This window comes from Hippocampus guttulatus, chromosome 16 (genome assembly GCF_054856545.1).
Source record: "Hippocampus guttulatus isolate MCC_2025c chromosome 16, RoL_Hgut_1.0, whole genome shotgun sequence".
Lineage (NCBI taxonomy): Eukaryota > Metazoa > Chordata > Actinopteri > Syngnathiformes > Syngnathidae > Hippocampus > Hippocampus guttulatus.
Window position 1 is genome coordinate 12,428,176 of NC_141276.1, and position 20,414 is coordinate 12,448,589.

The following is a 20,414-nucleotide window of genomic DNA, read 5'->3' on the forward strand; positions in this document are numbered from 1 at the left end:
TTCCTGTGTGGAGTTTGTTGTTGTCCCCGTCATTGTGTGGGTTTTCTCCGGGTACTCCGGTTTCCTCCTACATTCCAAATACATGCATGGCAGGTTAATGGTACCCTATAAATTGTCCCTAGGTGCGAGGGTGAGCGCGGATGGTTGTTTGTCTCTGTGTGCCGTGCGATTGGCTGACAACCGGTTCAGGGTGTACCCCGCCTACTGCCGGAAGGTGGTTGGGATCGGCTCTTGTGAGGATAAGCGGATCAGAAAATGGATGGATAGACGTACAGTATATCCATACTGGATAAGGGAGTTCTTACTTATATCACCATGTATTCACAGAATACATGGTGACTTTTTTTTTTATCTTGCACTTGACAAATACTTCATGTGCAATATGTTAAAAAAGAAAAACTAATACTAAAAGGAATAAAAAGTAAAGTAAAACAGCTACCCGTAATTAAAACAAGCTGGAATTTACTCCCTAAAGTCAAAACGAAATAAAAATGAACTGTCATAAAACAAAAAATCCCAGCCTGCTTTGTACACGTACAGGCTCCCTTTTGGGATTGCAGTGACTCTAACAACAGCAACAACACCGCCACACACACACACAGCTGCTGCCAGTCTCCAGGCCCCGCCCCTTCTGCCCGCCTGCCCTTTAACCTTCCCTCCTTGGTATATATAGTGCGCGCGGGACTATGAGAGGTCTCCTGGCCGCCACCATGAAGGGTAGCATCATCTCCGTCTGCTGCTTTGTCTCCCTGCTGCTTTTGCAGGCCACGGCAGGTAAGACCTCCTAACAGCACCCTTCTTCTTGTCAATGCGTACATGTGGGTCATGTGACTGCAATGTGATTGACAGTGTGCGCGTTCCATCTAGAAACTTCCACCGTGGCTCAGTTACAAGACAGCTTGGCGGCGGAATGCCACCATGAGGCGCTATTTAACTCCGTGTAGATTTATGTATTTGCCGAGACTTCCGCTGCCATCCCCCTCCCCTGCTGTCGTAATAGCGTCGAGGGGGATCGCGGCAACTTCTAGATGGTCTTTCTAACATTGGCGTGTCACACTTGCGCCCGCAGCCTCAAGCCATCCACACAGGGCCATGCCCTTGTGCGTCACCCTTGCCCGTCCTTGGGATGGCGTTGAGCTTCCGAGCAGCCCATCGCCAGGGCCTTTTTATTCCAGGCGGCAGTCAGGTGTCTAAGATTGGAAGGCGTCCTGAAACCCAACACTGTAGTCCACTATAGTTCCTCCTCCCACCCTGGCCTCCCCATTGCTAGCCTTTAGAGACGCTGCACAGCTGCTGTCACTCTGCACTGTCACAATCACGATTTATTCCCAGCCGTTGGCCATGTAGGGACATGCCTTCTCCCGGCAGGAGGGGCTACACTAGATGTGCATGCCCGCTCGGCCGCAGTGCCATACAGGTGTCTCGAACCCACCCCCTCCACCTTACTCCCCCATTCGTGCTGCTTGCCTATACCAACGTCATACCATTGGGGAAAAGCATTCGAGGCTATCGTATAGCATCGCTTTGAAGAAGTCAAAAGAAGACTTGCTCGCACACTCCTTCAAATTAGAGGCCACTCTCAGATTGTTTATTTATTTAGATATACTGTATATTTTTTGAAAACATTTTTTTTTAATGATTTGGTATCAGACATACAATAAGATCATAAGTTTTAACCCTTTCGTGCACCCTGTAACCTGATAACATGATAAGCTGTCCACTGGAGTTACCGCTGTCCCTGAAAGAGTTAAATTAGTGTTTGGAAGGGAAAAAAAAGTATCGGTGATTGCAACTGCAGCACAATATTCACAAAAAGAACATCTTTATTTTTCTTCAATAAAAGTTTTTTTAAAAAGCATTACGGAAATGCTCACATAAAAGCATCTGCCGCTGACTAAAGCCTGATGTGTTTATGGTAAGCACTGGTTACTTGGATGACTTTTCCACTCCAACAAGATTCCTCGGCACTGTCCAAGATGTCGTGTAAATGTGGCTATTTGCTTAGATGAGGAGGTAGCATCGTGTCGTTTCCCTTCTTGTTCTGTTCACGGCATCGTCCTGGCCCTTTGATTAGCAGCACCGGCACCATTATGTAACCTCCATTGGAAAATTGATGTCTACCATGGGTGGAAGTGGAAAATGAAAGGTGCTGAGCCTTCCATGTGAGCCCCCCAAGTGGAATGTGGAATGAGCAGGAGATCCCTATGACGGCAGTCTTGGAGTGAGAGGGCTTGCCGATCCAGATTTTCCTCCTTGCTCCTTGTCTTTTAGTTTCAGTCAAAAAAGTTTACTGAAGAGTGCAGGACGGTATAGCAACAAGTAGCTGCTTGTTGGATGGTGAACAATTCACCAGAAAAGAGGCCTCAAGGTCTTTTATTGTCGCTCCCAGTTGAAGTTTACTGTCTGAAACTAAATGTAAATCCAATGCGCTGTAGGTGGGCTAAGTCTGACTTTATATTGTGGCTTTTTTTTTCATTGTCCAGCTGTTAACTTTTTTTTTATTTTTAATACTAGTTCATGACTTTAATCATCACTTCATTGCACCTTACCGGTAATTAACACTTTTTTGTGATAAATTAGCTTTGCACACAAAAAGTCAAAGAAAAGGGAAAACATAGTTGTGGAGCTGATGCTTCACATTCAAGATGTGACGACCGTACATCCACCCCATCACATCACTTGATGCAGCCCACTCTGGCAAATAGTGTTTCTTTGAAGTTCTTTGATAAACAGATTTCTTTTTAGTCAAAAATCTTGCTATTTTTATTCAATCCAAACAAATATTTCAAGCATTTATTTTCTCCAAATACCTCTTAACATTAATTGGACAACAGTTTTGTACTGAAATATTTGCTAGCCATTTTTTCCATGAATCCTGAAAATACATACAGTACACAACATTTCAAATGCAAGGCCATTTTGTAATAATATAACGAGGTAATGCAACTATTTTTTTCGAGGCTTGAACAGATTAATAACAGTTGCGTTCATTTCAATAGTGATCGATGATTTGAATTTGTCAAGGCACCACTGCACGTTCTTCCAGTGTCATATCAGTGACGTCTTTGCGCCCCCTTGTGGGGAAGCCCTCGAACTTGATCGTCAAATTGCTCTCACGCTTCCTGTCACCGTTTCTCAAGCAGATGGACCTTTTTCAACGAGCGAGTTAATAAAAACCCATCCGAAGTCAAGCTAGCCAAAGGCTAGCTGCCATTCAAGCTAAGACCGCAATCGGTGATAGTGTCGCGCACAGCTTTAAAAAGGCACTTTGACTCTCAGCTCTTGTGTTGCACCGCGTTTTAACACCACCAAAGTTAAGATGCGCAAATAGAGGCTTAAAGACAAGCCACCCCCTCCCAAGGACAGCAATGGCGTCCTCTGATGTCAGATCAACGCCTCGGCGGTGAGAGCCTTCGCCCTTTGTTACTTTGTGGGTGACGTAAGGCGCTCCATTAGGGCCAGTAGCATCGTTTCGTTGGAGAGGAAGTATTTCTGTGCACACGGAAGTAGAAGAAGTCGAATTAATATTGAGTGGATGTCTCCCTAGTTGTCCACACGCAGCGAGTCCAAACTTAAAATAGGAAGCCCTCCACCTCCTCCGATGTGTCTGCCTCTTGACCCATTGTGAGGCTATTTCTGACCTATGGGGGAGTACCAGCTCCATGAGCGGGGCCACCTGTTACCATCCGAGCGTGGCCTCTCCTCATCACGACACGTGGGAGCGCACGTCTATACACGGCCCGCCGCCGTGCCACGTCATTCTAAAAGCATTCAGCTCGCAAAGGCCCACAATATTGAAAAGGGGCATATTCTGGGAAATGGGCTTTTTGATGTCTTACATGCAAATATTTGGGTTTGTGGCGTGCCCGTCTACCCATCAAGAGTAAAAGTCCAATTATCTCTTTCCGAAAATGTGTCAGTGAACGATAATGGCTCTTGACGTGATCATCTAGGCCAGGGATGGGCAATTGGGGGCCACATGCGGCACACTCTGAGTGGCCCCTTGTTGAATTATTTTTAAATACAGTGGTACCTCGACTTGCGCAATTAATTGGTTCTGGAAGAAATTTCTTTACTAGAAAATTTTGTAAGTTCAGATGCGTTTTCCATGTAAATGCCCTAATTCGTTCCAAGCACCCCACAAACCCCCCAAATTCAGACAAAGATGTTTCCTAATGCATAAAAATGCATCAAAATATGTAACAAATACATGTTTACAATTCGATTGTTGCACAATAAATGAGACTTGTGCATAATGTAAAAAACAAAGAATAGAGTCAAGAATAAAAATGATGGTCATTGAACTCTTAACTGTGTCCTCATCGTTTTTTTGCCCTCTTTAGTCCACGTTCAAGGCAAACATCAGCAGAGTGAGTAATCGCCCGACTGGTTAACACTTTTTCTGGGTGATTCACTTTTACGTAACACTATCAACACGGACCGAGAGGCGAATGACGAGAACGCTGCATGCATGCATAACCATCTATCTACTCACATAGACTCGTAAAGTAGAGGTCCCTCTTAGCCAATGGGATGCCAGCAAGATGCTCGGTAATAGCCAATGGCAGAGCAGCTATAAGTATGTTGCATTCAGGAAACTCGGAGCTGCGACCAGCAAGTCATCCTGTATTTTTACCTTTCGTATCTTGAAATTTCTTTAATAACAAGAGGCAATATTTTCCTGCTGAGACGTTTCATAACTTGAAAATTTCATATGAAGAGACATTCGTAAGTAGAGGTATTTTATCTCTTTGTTGTGTAGTGTCTCTGTTTTGTTTTTTTTATTTTACAACCCACCTCTTCAAATCACTGATCAATATACAGTGTACTTTTTCCACGACAAACGGGATGAAATGGGTGAAACAATTCTGCGGAAAAACAGGAACAAATCCCTAATATGAAAACATGTTGGGAGGAAAAAATGCTAATTCTCAGGCATGATTACACAGTAATTTATTGTGGTGATATCAACACTCACCACTAGATGGAAGACATGTCCAAGTTGCGCTGGGTTAACCCTCTCAGGGCAGGTGTTGCAGATTTGCAACAACTAAGTATCAGATTTTCCCTGTTACGAGAACTTAATTTGAGCCTCAGAGGGATTTTTTACTGCGTTATACTGCGATGTGGTTAGGCCACATAACTTTTTGCAGATTTAGAATGAGATGCAGGACAACCGTAGTACCTCAATAATAATAACATTTTTAGAGTTAATTTTGGTGAAATAATGTACAAAATGAGTTCTTCAACTTATTGTTGGTTTCTTGTTGAGCAGTTTTGTGCTGTTCTTGAATGGTATCGTTTTTAGGCAAGAGAGCCCTTTGCACTGAAAAAAATATACAAATGTGTTGATTACATTCTTGTTTGCTTCAATCCAATGGTCTTGGGTTAGGATAGTGGCTCTTTTATTCATACATTGAAATTGTATTTTCAATAATGAAATCTATTCTGAGCACATATTTTGCATAACAACTTATTTTGTTTGTATTTCATCCATCCATCCATTTTCCAAACCGCTTGATCCTCACTAGGGTCGCGGGGGGTGCTGGAGCCTATCCCAGCCGTCTTCGGGCATTAAGCGGGGGTCACCCTGAACCGGTAGCCAGCCAATCGCAGGGCACACAGAGACGAACAACCATGCACACTCACATTCACACCCAGGGACAATTTAGTGTGCTCAATCAGCCTGCCATGCATGTTTTTGGAACGTGGGAGGAAACCGGAGTACCCGGAGAAAACCCACGCAGGCCCGGGGAGAACATGCAAACTCCACACAGGGAGGCTGGAGCTGGAATTGAACCCGGTACCTCTGCACTGTGAAGTCGACGTGCTAACCACTGGACTACCGGGCCGCCTTGTTTGTATTTGAAATAGCTTTTTCTTTTTATATACATCTGGTTAGGAAGTGTGTGGTCCTATGTGCCCCCTCCTCTGCAATATTTTACTTGCCCAGAGCCACTTTCATGTGACTGCTTGGGTTGAACAATTTCGGGAGGTTTTTTTTTTTTTGTTTGTTTTTTGGTGAATCAACAGGAACGAACCAGGGATTAGCTGAACAGCGTTAGCCTCTGCTAAGTGGTATATTTGACTGAAGTCGTTGCCACGGTGGCAATACTGATGGTATTTGCTTTTGGGGATGTGTCTGCCACATTTGCCACATAGACGCAAAGTCCTGTCTTGTCTCGTGAGAATACTTTTGTCTTTATGAGCCTCTACATGTCTGAGCCTGACACTTTTGGCTCTGCTAATGCATGTAAAAGCTATCAATCGTTCTTATTGTGCTATTTTGTCCAAAAAAGGTCACAGGTCATTACGACACTTAGAAACTGTTTTCATGTAAAAAAATAAAATAAAATAAAAAGCATCATTCGTCTCCTGTAATTAGTTTGATCATAGAAATAATTTAAAAACAGGATAGGAAAAAGATTTCGCTTTAAATAGATCCGTTTGAATGTGGTTAAATTTAGACAAATTCTCTGTCCCTCATCCAGTGGAACCCCCACAAACCTGCCAGTTGCTCGTGGTGGTCACTCTAATTTAATTTACCTTCACTGTGCAGCAGTGCAACCTGATCCCACAGGGTTTTAGTTTAAAGGCTGCTATTAGGGTTCGCGTATCCATCCGCTGTATAAGAATGTATTTATCTGCCTCTCGCTTGATCAAGTCCTGGGCGATTTTTTTTTTTAATGTAATCAACACACAGAGGACAAGAGTAAAAAAAAAAGTTTTTAAACGGATTAAAAATTATAATGTGTGGTGTACTTGGATGACCAATCACAATCTGTGACTTGGCCAAAGGATTTTGTGATTGTTCCAATCGGAGTCTCCAAGCAGATTGGAGAGGATGATCACTTTGAATGAACACACCACAGATAGTCAGGATCATTTTTCAAAGAGATGCAATAATCGGGCCTCTGCTGACTTTGATTGCAAGGAAGAAATCAGGCTCAAATTTGGCCAATTAATGTGGTGTAACTATACACCACCATACCACCTGCCTCACTGAATTGACATCAAAAGTAACAAGAATGTGAAGATTATATTTCATTTCACCCTTTCAGGGACAGCGGTCATTACAGTGGACAGCTTATCGTGTTATCAGGTTACTGGTTATCATTATTGGTGCACGAAATGGTTACATTCATTTTTAATATTTTACTTTGTAAAATAAACAGTGCTTATTATGATCATGGTTAATGCAGAGCCTCATCAGAAACATTAAGATAAACATCAAGTATTTATCAACACATTTTTTGTATTTAATAAAGAATTGCAAAACAAGCGCCACAACAGTTCTTGAAGTAATTTATGTACGCACGCTCAGGTTAATTTCCTTTTCCATTCTTAAAGGGCTATGATGATGATAATTTGAATCCAATTTTAGGATCATTCGTTGTTCTTTTATTATTATCTACTGTTTATTTTTATGAAGTACAATATTGTACTCTTTCTTATTTGTAAACACCTGACAATTTTTATTTGGGGGGCCGGGGCTAGAATGGAAAAATGGAAATTCCATTCATTTCAATTAGGAAAATTTGAGTTCAGACCTCATAAGTCAAGATACCACTTTGGTTGGCACTCCATATTAAAAGGCCACGAATTCACTTCAATCATGTATTATACATATACATATGTGAAGGCTATGTGACTATATGGTGTAAATTTTACGTACATTACCAACCACATTATGTTGAATCCGTTTCCAAAAGATGACGGTGAGCTTCTAAAGTTGAGACATGACTTGAGCTTGAGCATTCCATCCGGTTGTGCCGATGCCTGCCAGAATGTTTTCCGCTAGTGAATGCCGTCGTGTGGCAACGGCCTTGGCGACAACACACGGTCCCGGGCCCCAAATGTCGGGTGTTCAACTCCCCTGGCGCCTGCGGGCTTCGTTCTGCGCGCTGATGCAAGGCCCTGCCATCCGCGAGCAACAAGGCCCTGTGATCTTTCTCGATGTAGAGTAGTTCGGAAGGCCTCAACACGTTGACTTGAGGTCCACTCAGGAGGCCCGCGTGAAAAGATACGCATGTGTGCTTGGGAAGGATATGAACAAGGGGTTTTGGAGTGAGCACTGTGTTCTACAGGTGGACACCTCTCATGTGGTGTCAACTTATGAAGTGAGCCGTCTAACGGTTGGTATGGTGTAATATATGGAAAACGATGATACAGTATGGTGCATTATGATACGGTACCAAATATTTGATACAATATGATATGATACGATACAGTAACAATATGGTACTGCAGTGTGATTTGGGATACTATTATACAACGTCATCTGGTATGTTACGGTACAATACAGCACGACATAAGATAAGAAAACCTTTAATAGTCTCACAATGGAGAAATTCCCACAATACGTGGCAATACTTGATATTACACGGAACGAAATATGATATGGTCCTGAATGATCCGATATAATTATGATAGGTATGAAGGATGGATGAATGATATTATACTGTATGATACGCTGCAGGTCTATGTATGATATAATGTGGTGCGGTCCAATTCGAGATGCTATTGAACGACTAATATGCATTCTGGTACAATACAATATGGCAGAGGAAGATATGGTGGAATATGGCATGACATGCAATCTGGAACAAAATGATACGGTATAGTACGAAATGATGCCATTAAATGGTACAACATATGGTACAGTAAAATGTGATACGGTCCAAGCTATATAATGTAATCCAAGATGATATTGGACAGTCTGATTTGTTGTTACCGTATGTGTTATAGTACAATATATGGTATACATTTTGTTTTTGGCGTAGTATGGTGTAGTACAGTACAGTACAATATGGTATAATTTGGAATTAAATCAGACTATAAAATACGTTACGGTACAATATGATATTGTATGATACGGTGGAGTACAACATGGTACCATGAAATGGTATTATGTAATATGGTATGGTCTAATACAGTATGGTACAAGATGATAAGGTATGATTTAATACAAAGATGGCCACAATCTTTCTTGGCAAAGCTTCCATCTGACCGCTATATGTTACGGTTGCTAACTACATGACTCTTTTGATTTTATTCTGGTCCCTCTCTCGTCTCCCTCTTGTTTCTCTTGTTGTCACGTTGTATTATTGGAAACATTAGCCAGGCTTATTTTTAGCAGCTTGACTTAGGGAGAATCAGCGGTGCCCCCGTCCTTCCTCGACGAACTTACGCCACACCTAAAAGCTGCCATTGGATGTGCACCCACTGCATGTTTGGCTCATGTCGGCCAGACTGTCTTCCCCCTACCGCGCCTCGCTATGCTCAACTTCCCGAATCTCTCTCTCTCTCTCTCTCTCTCTCTCTCTCTCACTCACTCTCACACACACACACACACACACACACACACACACACACACACACACACACACACACACACACCTCGGTTTGCCTGAGGCGTGCTAAAACCTGTGCACACAATGCCCCCCTCCACCATAGTCTGTGGTGTGAGGCTAAGTATAGCTGAGAAAAGACAGATGAGGGCACATCATCGTGCTCTCTTATCTTTGCTGTAAAGCCCATTGTGATACCAAACAAATGTCTGTTTATTTTCAGGAGGTTGCTTTCTAAATTAAGAGCGGCGCGTAATAACAGCTGTGAGCTAAGTCATCCGAGAGCTTCTAAACTGGACGTGACACGAGGGATTCTCTCACTCCCCTTCACATGTGCGCTCACTGGGCACTTGATTAGGTACAGCCGTACGAACTGTACGGACAGTTAGAGATCATAGGAAGATTATGCAAATTTGCATTCTGTTTGATATCATGGGGGCAGCATGGTGGATTAGAGGTTATCTGGTCCTGGGTTCGAGTCTACCGCCGGCCTTTCTACATGTGGAGTTTGTATGTTCCTCCTTATGTGGGTTTTCTAGTTTCCTTCCACATTTCAAAAACATGCATATTAGCTCTCGGGAATCGTCCGTAGGTTTGCATGTGAGCGTGAATGGTTGTTTGTCTATATTTGGTCTGCGATTAGCTGACGACCAGTTGACCTCGTGCCTCAACTCACCTTGGATTGGCCCCAATGTCACTATCAACCAAGAATGCCACCCCATGTTGCACTTGCCAATATCCTCCACTTTTAATGAGGATAAGCGGTCCAGAAAATGGACGCATGAACACTTCTCTTACACTGTAAATCAAAACTTACAAGCACAAGGCCATCTGTTTTGTCGTTGGAAATGTAAATGTAACAGACAAATATCTGACAAGAGATCAGCAATTTATTTCCAGGAATCTATATGTGGATCGGTGATGAATCCGTCGGACCCGAGAGCTTCGAACGAGTGGAAAACAAGCAATTGGGTAGTGGAGAAAAGACCATTTGGAATGAGTAAATCAATAAACTCTTGCTCTACCGAAAAACGGGCATCCAGGAGGTAAAACGAGGAAAATACTAGATGCTGGCAACAACGACAACAACAACAAAAAGATGATTAGAAAAGACTCCAAAATGCTAATCATGTAAATTAAATGTGGCTTTTAATCATCACTCACAGGACGGCCTGTGCTTTGGTGCCGATGGTCAACGCGTAGTAATTTGCCTCAAGTTCTCCATTGTTGGAACGCGCTTGTACATAATTGACCTTGCTCTGTTTCACAGAAGAAGAGGAAGACTTCACGTCCGTCCTCCGAGATAGATCCCACATCGAGGAGACTCTTCGATTCGCCACAGAGGAAAAAGCAGCAGACTATGCAGGTGAGAAATTGAGCGCCCGCTCAAACGCAGCGCATCCAGCAGGTGGTGCTATTGGGCTTGCTCTGATGAAGAAATGTGCACACCGCTCAAATATTCGCCTACCTCGACTAGACGTCTGCGTGATGTAATGGCTGTACCCGGTTGAACGCTGTTGCTAACAAAAACAGTAGCACTTACTCAGCTAGTGAGTCTTACCTGCCCAGTGTTGAAGATTTTGTGATGTTTTCATGTCAACTGCAACTCGTAGGTTTCAATAGACGCTGATGTGATTGTGCCACACCATTGGCGTCTTTTCCCGTGGAAGGGAATGCAAAGTCATCCACTGTTGTCTTGTTTCTTCAGCGGCTGTGCAGAGGCTGCGGAAGATCTACCACTCCTCCATCAAGCCCATGGAGCAGGCCTACAAGTACAACGAGCTGAGGCAACACGAGATCTCAGGTGCCGCCAAAGGCCTTCAGGACGTTTATCTTGTTTTTGTTGTGTTGTGTGGTGCGGGTCTGTTTTCTTGGGGTTGCTATGGCGACCGGTTAGTTTGGAACACATTTTTACACCTTCAGCTATTTGATTAATTTACTTCCTTCTTCGTGCTGGGGTGGGGAATGCGCAGCAGACGCGCCATACAAACTATTTAGTTTGGCCCACTTTGCTATCGTAAAAGTCTGAGAGGGTCTCAGGAATATAAATGATCATGATATATGAATTGTGGTTGTCATGAATTGAAAAATGTTCCCCACTCCTAGCATTGGATTTTCAATCATATCTTAATGTATTCAAGTGCATCTTTTCATTCCTTTCATTCCACTTACAAAAATACATTTAAAAAGTCTGTCTTTTTAAATGACTTTTCTGCATCGAAGCCTCAAAATCACTTTTGAAAAGTGTTTTTCCATAGTCAGGGCTCTAGACTGAGACAAATTCACGGTCACCCTTATTTTTCAATGCCCCTAAAAAGCAAAAAACAAACAAATAAATAAACAAACACACAAATAAATATGGTTGGACCACAGTGCGACCAAATTTCCGAGGTGACACTCCACACTGTACCACGACCACATGTTTAATATTTGCCTAAATGCAATGTTTGTGAACAGTCTGTTATACTTGTAATCCATCTGAGGTATCTCAACTCGACTCGACTCAACTGTATTTTAGAGCACTTTAAAACAGCCATCGCTGTATGCAAAGTGCTGTACATGGAGCAAATATCATATCTACAATAATAAAAGAATAAATGAATAACGAGGACAGTAGAAAGCACAAAACAGTAAAACTAAGATCAAGTCTGAGTCATGCCGAGTCAAATGCCAAAGAATACAGATGAGTTTTGAGACACGTTTTAAAGATGGGCAGTGAGGGGGCTTGCCGAATGTTCAGTGGGAGGTCATTCCAAAGAGAGCGACCAGCAACAGAAAAGGCTCGATCCCCTCTGAGCCTCCACTTAGTTCTTGGTACCTCTAATAATGTCTGGTCCACAGACCTGAGGCGCCGGGCACGTACTGTATGTAGGGGCGGAGGAGCTCAGAGAGGGTGGAGCGAGGCCATTTAAAGATTTGAAAACAAATAATAGGATCTTAAAAAGAACTCTAAAATGTATAGGGAGCCAGTGAAGGGATGCCAGAGTAGGAGTTATGTGCTCCCTCTTACGAGTACCAGTCGAGAGGCGAGCAGCAGCATTCTGGACCAACTGGAGATGCTTCATGGAGGATTGGCTGACTCCAAAGTAAAGTGCATGACAGTAATCCAGCCGGTATGTCGTTTATTTGTTCTGCATTTCAATGCCAATATTCACTTTTTTTTTTTTTGAATAAAACGTTATTTGCACTTAAAAATTGATATACTTGATTTAAGATGTTAGGGATAGCATAAAAAAACAACATCAAAACATATTTTCGTTTCGGGGCGAATATATCGTTCTAAAAAATGTCTTACTGTGACAGGCCTAGACGAGCGACTTACGCCTATCAGAAATAGAGTCAAATAGCTGCAGATGATGAACGAGTGACGTCTTGAAAGTTAAGTTAAGACCCTGCAGGTTACTTAGTCAATTATTTCACAGTCAATATTGCCTTAGAAGACAGGCAGCAATTTGGGTAAAATAAGGAGTGAACCTATAACAGTGCGGTGTTGAATCTGATGCAGTGGAAAATTTGGGTGCACCCAGTGCAAAAAGTTGGTCTCAAGCCCTGATAGTTCAAAGTATGAATAGCAAGAGTCCATCCAGGATCTCCCACCCATTCATACTCTTCCTCCCTGACCGTGCTCTCCTCACTGTCCTGGCTCCCCTTCCCCATCCCTCCACCTAACAGCCTACCCTGGACGAACCCTGGGCGACGCAGCCACAGGTGGGTGCGGCTGGGGCTTACCTGTGCATGGCACTGCCTCAAGTGCTCAACCCCTTCCTGGCCCACCCCTCTCATTTGCCTTGACATCACCGGCCACAATGTTAGGTACACAGTCACGTGACATCCAAAATGAGAGCGCTGTGCAGTTCTCGGACTACATCCCATTGACTTGTGCAGCCAGTGTACGTAATGTAGTGGCCAGTTTAAAAGAAAAACAAATATTTCTTGTGATGGTGCAAAATGCGTGGGGCTTGCATGTGCACTTCTGGCTTGAGCAAAGTATGAATGGGTTTGGATAAAGAGACTAAAATAGTCTTGCTCATTTTTTGGCTGAATTAATTGAGGTTTGGGCCACAACGACTGAACACCAACACCAATACCCACACCCATACCCACACACAATGTCACACTGCTAGGTAAAGCGCTACTTGCATTGCAGATTTGTGCTCCTGATTTACTGCTTTTTAGACACTATAGTGCAGCATTTAATGATGGGGAGTTTTTTCGTGCTTTTAAAACTGCTTCATAGCCTTGAATCATTTCTCTTTGCCTGCCCTGTATTGGAGCTTTCTTTAGTCTGGATCATGGGGTGGGAAACCTACTGTGGATCTGGCCCGTCATGCAGTTCTGAAAACACACACAACCAAAGAACAAATGAAGCAAGAAACCAAAATACAAATAAACCCACAAATACTTGTGATATGTGACATAAATTTTACATTTCTTCATTTTTCACACATACGAAACGACCCCTGGGCAAAGGTTCCCCAACCCTCTTCTGGGTTAATGCTTTATAGACCGGAAAGTATCAAAGTAAATGCGTGACATCAAATGTTGATATATTATTTGAATTATTCTTAATAAGTATCCAGCAAACCGGTGTTTAGTTTCAGGTGACAAAATAGTTTTTTCATTATTATTAGTGTTCAGGTCATGGATCACGCTCATGGTTCTATTGCCTTACAATTGAGGTTAAGGTGTTGAGTGAAGTACACGTGTCCAGATTTTTTGCATCAAATGCAAATTTCAAAATATCAAAAAATATGCTCTTACCGCTCTCGTGTGCGTGCGTGCGTCCGTGCGTGCGTGCGTGCGTGCTAGTGTGTGTGCGTGAGCCTCGACACACACATTACAACCATGTCGCCACTGACAATCTCCACCAAACCAGATGTCTACTGTAGTACCAAGACTGACCTGTAAGAGGGAGCATGGTGCCGCAAAGCACCCGCACTGCCAAATACAAAGAAGAAAGAGTAGAGAAGCTGGGCTAAATGTTAGCTTATTTAGTAACCATACGTTTCTCCTTGTCATTGTGATTGTGGCAAATGACACAAATACTTAACACAACTCCTCTTTTTATGTCCAACCTAAGTTTTGCTTCCTACATGGTGACTTTATATCCCAGTCACAGAGTATGTGGCTTGGCCCGCTTGGCTGAACTAATCTGCATTTCCAATTGTAAATACTGTATTGGACATGTTTATCATTTCAGGTTGTTGGCTTTAATCATTATAGACCTGATCTGGGAGGAAAAATTGCTCGTACAGGAAAATGGCTCAGATAATCTTTCAGAAACAACCATTAATCAGGCTCCAGTTGATTTTGCTGAGAGGAAGAAGAAAAAAAATCTCAAATGAGAACTGATTATTGGCATTTGATATTCCTGCTTGAAGTGAGTAAGGGTTATATTTATGATATGTGAATAGACATGCAAGGTTCTCTGTCAAAATTTCAACCCATCCTCAGTCTTTTTGTGTTAAAAGAATTGTTCACCTAAACACGCTTACAAGATGAATTCAAAACGATTTCATAAACATCTACTTGCAAACACTCCTGCAAATAAATGCATATGACAACATCAAACCCCCACATATAGATTGAGAAAAAAATAAAGCATAGCATGTAAGTCAGAAACGGTCCCTGGTGGGAGAAAAGGTTTGGGACCTCTGTGCTCCTGGACTCGGTATCATGGATGTAAGCAAGACCTTTCTTTGTCCTTTGTCCCACAGATGGAGAAATCACATCCAAGCCCATGGTTTTGTTCCTGGGACCGTGGAGTGTAGGAAAGTCCTCCATGATTAATTACCTCCTGGGCTTGAATGACAGCCCCTACCAGCTCTACACAGGTTGCCAGCCAGACATTCATCAATAGTTCATTTTGTGGGTGATCCGATACAAGTTGTGCTAATTGTTGCAATTGATCCGGAATCATCAGGAGCTGAGCCTACTACCTCTGAGTTCACCGTCATAATGCACGGCGAAAAGATCCGCTCGGTGGAGGGCATCGTGATGGCGGCGGACAGCTCTCGCTCCTTCTCCCCTCTGGAGAAATTTGGGCAAAACTTCTTGGAAAAACTGATTGGGATCGAGATGCCCCACAAGCTGCTGGAACGCGTTACTTTTGTGGACACGCCGGGAATCATCGAGAACCGCAAGCAGCAGGAGAGAGGTAAAGTCAGATTCGGGCCACACGTGGCCGAGAAACCATCTGTGAATTCGTTGTCTTCCGTCCAGGCTACCCCTTCAATGATGTCTGCCAGTGGTTCATCGACCGAGCGGATCTGATCTTTGTGGTTTTCGATCCCACCAAGCTGGATGTCGGATTGGAGCTGGAGATGCTTTTCCGTCAACTGAAGGGGCGCGAGTCACAGATTCGCATTATCCTCAACAAGGCCGACAACCTGGCCACCCAGGATTTGATGCGAGTATACGGAGCGCTTTTCTGGAGCTTGGCCCCGCTCATCAATGTGACAGAGCCCCCCCGTGTCTATGTCAGCTCCTTCTGGCCATACGATTACGCTCCGGACACCAGTCGCGACCTCTTCAAGCGGGAGGAGATCTCCCTACTGGAGGATCTCAACCAGGTGATTGAAAACCGCATGGAGAACAAGATCGCGTTCATCCGCCAGCATGGCATCCGCGTTCGCATCCACGGCCTCTTGGTGGACCGCTACGTCCAGACCTTCAAGGAGAAGATGAGCTTCTTCAGCGACCCGGAACTGGTCTTTCAGGAGATCGTGGACGACCCGGACAAGTTCTACATATTCAAATCCATTCTTGCCAAGACCAACGTTAGCAAGTTTGATCTCCCCAACCGCGACGCCTACCGTGACTTCTTCGGAATCAACGCGATAACCACCTTCAAACCTTTGTCGTCCCAGTGCTCCTACATTGGAGGCTGCCTGCTGGATAAGATCGAGAAGGCCATCACCAATGAATTACCCGCCCTCTTGAGCGGCATCAACTCGGGCAAACAGCCTGGTCTGTCTTCTTGCGAGGCCACTGGCTGCGGAGAGAAGCCTAAAAACCGTTACCGGAAGAACTGAGATTAAGCACGACACTTTGAGCAGGAGGGAGGAAGGAAAGGAAGGCGACAGAGGAGGTGAAGATAAAGACAGGGCTCTGATGTAGGGCCAACCCTGATTCAGAAGACCTGCAATAACAAGGAGACGAGGAAACGGATATTAGAGCTTTATTTTCCTCAGGTGACCATGGGATGATCCGTTTTGGGGACTGGGGGATAAGACAGATCGTGGGAGGGGAGGCTCATTGTCTGAGGAAGGCAGCTTAAGGATACAAGTGTTGATGAGGTAATATACTGGACTGTCTGGAAAGTTTTGTTGTTTTTTTTGGGTGGGGGGGCACTGATGCGCAAAAACGGGAGGAACAGCCAGTCCGATAGCAGCCCACTTGTATGCGAATAAAACAGAAACTAGAAAGAGGGGTCGTCAGTTTGTGTTGTAATATCCTGAGGAGGGGGAAAAACAGCTTTTACAGCAGGTCAATTCCAAAATGCTTCAGACTTTGAAGCAGTCTTTTTTTGGGTGCTATACAAGCTTCGATTTTGGATATAGTTTGAGACTAACAGTTATTATTAAGCTTGCATGACATTAGAGGCCTTTCTTAACTTTTTGGTGCATGTCCAATAAACTCAGAGTATTTCCGAACCTACCAGGCAACCAACGAGGCCATTCAATTTTCATCTACCCCCGTTGGTCTCGCGTGTTGACAATCTGTGAAATGTGACGGAAGCAGAGCTCAAGCGGTCATCAGAGTCTTCAGAGTGGGGTTATTGTTTTTTTTTTTTTGTTTTTTTTTAACCTGGTCTTATTGTCTTTTTATTGCTGCCAACTTGCCTGTTCAGATGATCAGATCCTATAATGTTATGAATGATGTTATCCTTCGATTAGTAAGCTTCCCAGCTTTTTTTTTCTACCTGAATGACCACAAAGAACCACACCAAAAAGATGTGGTTAGCTTTTTTTTTCCCCCATGTGCCAATCTATTTATTCGTTGCGTGCGTGTGTGCAGACCTTCCAATGGTCGTTGTATGTAGACTACCTGCTTCTCTGGAGGGGGGGCAAAGGATAGAGATGGAGAAAGCGGATCACTCTGAAGTTGATCCCTGATCCCTGTCGACAGTTCGAGTCTGGCTATGAGCTCTTATACAAACCTACCTTGGCGAATTTCCTAGAAGTGCTTGCCTACTTCCTTTCTTCATGACTGTGTGAAGCATTCAGGGAACACAGGGGGTTCCTCGGTCAGTGGCAGAAATTGTTTGATGTCTGGCCGGTAAAGCAAGGTACACACACACACACACACAGTGATTTTTAACATCCATCCATCCATTTTCCGAACCGCTTGATCCTCACTAGGGTCGCGGGGGGTGCTGGAGCCTATCCCAGCCATCTCCGGGCAGTAGGCAGGGGACACCCTGAATTAGTTGCCAGCCAATCGCAGGGCACACAGAGACGAACAACCATCCACGCCCACACTCACACCTAGGGACAATTTAGAGCGTCCAATCAGCCTGACATGCATGTTTTTGGAATGTGGGAGGAAACCGGAGCACCCGGAGAAAACCCACGCAGGCCCGGGGAGAACATGCAAACTCCACACAGGGAGGCCGGAGCTGGAATCGAACCCGGTACCTCTGCACTGTGAAGCCGACGTGCTAACCACTGGACTACCGGGCCGCCGATTTTTAACATCTTAACAAAATTTGAAAATGTGGGTGATCCCACATATGACAAGGAAAAAATGGACAAGCGTGTGCTTACTGCACTTACAGTGTGTGTGTGTAGGGTACTCGAGATGACCAAGACACGACATCACACACATAACTATATCTACAGCACTAATTCTGAGTTCACCTTCCCCAAACCAGATGTCTGTCGTGTTGTATCTGCAGTCGTGAATATTGAACAGGTTACCCTTGTCGGCCCAAAACCAATTTCCTGATAAGGTATGAAAAATCACTCTTACTTACCCTACACCGTACGATAATTAATTAAGATAACGTTTCAGAGACATCTGACAATTTGGCCTTTGACGACTTTGAGCTGAAAAGAGCCAAAATACACAAACCAGGCCAAATGATCAATTATGTGTGTGCGCTGCTTAAAACTCATTCAGTACCAGCCAATTCTAGACCAAGTCTGAAAAGACGTTTAAAAACGTCTTTGGGAGTGAATGAGTTAAATGAGACATTTTAAAGTGGTGTAGTAAATGGAACTCATTGTACAACAATCGCCCTCGATCAGGACCGGGGAACCGACACCCCGTGGGCCATTTACGGTCCACAGAGGGAGCATTTGACAGAATTTCTCAAAACAACTACAACCTCAGAGGAACTTATAAAATCAGAACGACCGGAAGAAGGATCCCCGCCCCTGATTCTGATGCATGATTATACAATGACGAGTAGCACCCCTTGGAGCCCAACCCGCTGCCCAACTCCTCCATTACCAACCACTGGTGTATCTCTATCTAAACGCTGAGGCCAAATGCCAAGTGAGTCTAACTCAACTCTTTTTCCCAGTTTTTACTGGAGTGTGAGTGTTTGACAGGACGTTTCATGTTTATGTTGCAATTTCAGGTATGTCCACTAGAGAGTGCCGTGTAAAAGGAAAAAAAAAAGATCAGGGGCCCCTTCACACATAGTTTTCAAGGCAATAGCGATGTGTGGTTGTGTGTCAAGGTGATTATTGTTGTTCAATATCTTAATTGAGCTGTGAATTTGATTTGGAATGCATTTATGTCCCATTTTTGTTTTGGTATAAAATGATCAAGTAGACCCATTTAGAAGCTTGATCGACAAGAATAAAGATTTCTAATCGACCAGGTCTAATCCGTGTTTGTGCTTGTTCTTTTTACAGTCAATCCAAGTGACATCCATTAGTAAACCGTAGTAGGTGACAAAAAATTGTGATTTGTTTGTTTATTTAATCTGTTGTTTGACTCCTTACACAAATACAGCAGCAAATTGTGGGGATATGCTAACCATCGAAGGGGCAACATCAACACTGATGTGGAAAATTTCTGGAATATCCACCCATGGGGAGAAAATACGAATGACGGTCATTTGCTAAAAACCAGGCAATAAGACTAGCGAAGAAAATCAGAACGGAGTGACCTCAGGAAGTTGAAATTAATCAGAAGTAACACAATCAGCAACGTTTATGTGCGGGTAAATATATCACAACGTTTTGATTTGTAATTGTCTGTACATTCCACCAAAATTAAAACTTCAAACGATACATTTTGTGTTATAAAAACATTCTCTTATGAATAAGTCATACTCCCAATGCTTGCAGTATCGTTAGCTTAGTATTGCGAGCATTGCTATTTTGCTGGACTGTGTTCTTTGCATTGTCATGAGTACAATGGCCAGGTATAAGAGTCGCGCGGTCAGATTCGAGGTGGGTAGGAATGAGTGAAGTGAATCTACATTCAAATCTTGTTCGTGGATTTAAAACCGCATACCCCTTTTAAATAAAATATAATATTTCTAAAAATGTCCATCTAAGCAATCTTTTTAAGAATCCACAGTACTGTTAAATGACTCCTGGTTTGGAACACCAGAAAGGCTGAATATGTCAAGTTAAAAAATTCAATCATGACTCCTGTCCAATCAAATTGATTAGTCAGAACTCTGTTGTATAAATGCGGCTAAAATATTGATGAGATTTTTTTTTAGAATGGCATTGCAGGGCCACAGAAAATGCTTTAACAGGTCGCATATGGATGGATATAGGGCCCACAGGCAGTGGGTTGCCCACCTCTTGAATTAATTCCAAATAGCCTCTTGATCCATGCTCTCTCACGACTATTTTTTTAAAACCATGCTCTTTATATATAAGACCTGCATTGCACCACAACTTTGTCCTGACTGGAAGTGGGGAGGCGTTATGTGGTGGGATAGTGATAACTTGAATAATTTACTGGCCCTTCTGATCATTTTTCTGCCTTTATATTATACCTTAGACGTGTAACTTAAAGATTATGGGGCAATAACTCTAGATTGGTGTGCAAATACTTTTATAATATCATCATTGGTGTTTGCGCTTTTTAAAT

At 43.4% G+C, this 20,414-nt stretch overlaps 1 protein-coding gene across 3 annotated transcripts; it reads left to right on the top strand.

Annotated features, from left to right (window-relative positions):
- The first annotated feature begins 671 nt into the window (after positions 1-671).
- srlb (sarcalumenin b) lies at positions 672-19,188 on the top strand. Of its 3 annotated transcripts, XM_086134009.1 has the most exons (7): positions 672-774; positions 10,621-10,716; positions 11,059-11,154; positions 13,023-13,058; positions 15,068-15,184; positions 15,274-15,507; positions 15,573-19,188. In XM_086134009.1, exons 1-7 carry the CDS (start codon positions 687-689, stop codon positions 16,382-16,384), a joined length of 1,479 nt encoding a protein of 492 aa, XP_085990135.1. In that variant the 5' UTR covers positions 672-686; the 3' UTR covers positions 16,385-19,188. The 3 variants fall into 3 exon arrangements, with proteins under 3 accessions (XP_085990135.1, XP_085990133.1, XP_085990134.1); XM_086134007.1 differs by lacking the exon at positions 13,023-13,058 and having other exon boundaries at positions 705-774; XM_086134008.1 differs by lacking the exon at positions 13,023-13,058 and having other exon boundaries at positions 708-774; positions 10,624-10,716.
- Positions 19,189-20,414: the final 1,226 nt, after the last annotated feature.

What these genes read in the sequence shown, in the direction of transcription:
- srlb (XM_086134009.1), top strand. Translation starts at nt 687, where the DNA reads ATGAGAGGTCTCCTGGCCGCCACCATGAAGGGTAGCATCATCTCCGTC. An exon ending in GCTTTTGCAGGCCACGGCAG is followed by an intron (nt 775 to 10,620) that starts GTAAGACCTCCT and finishes TCTGTTTCACAG; the next exon opens with AAGAAGAGGAAGACTTCACG. An exon ending in CCGCAAGCAGCAGGAGAGAG is followed by an intron (nt 15,508 to 15,572) that starts GTAAAGTCAGAT and finishes TCTTCCGTCCAG; the next exon opens with GCTACCCCTTCAATGATGTC.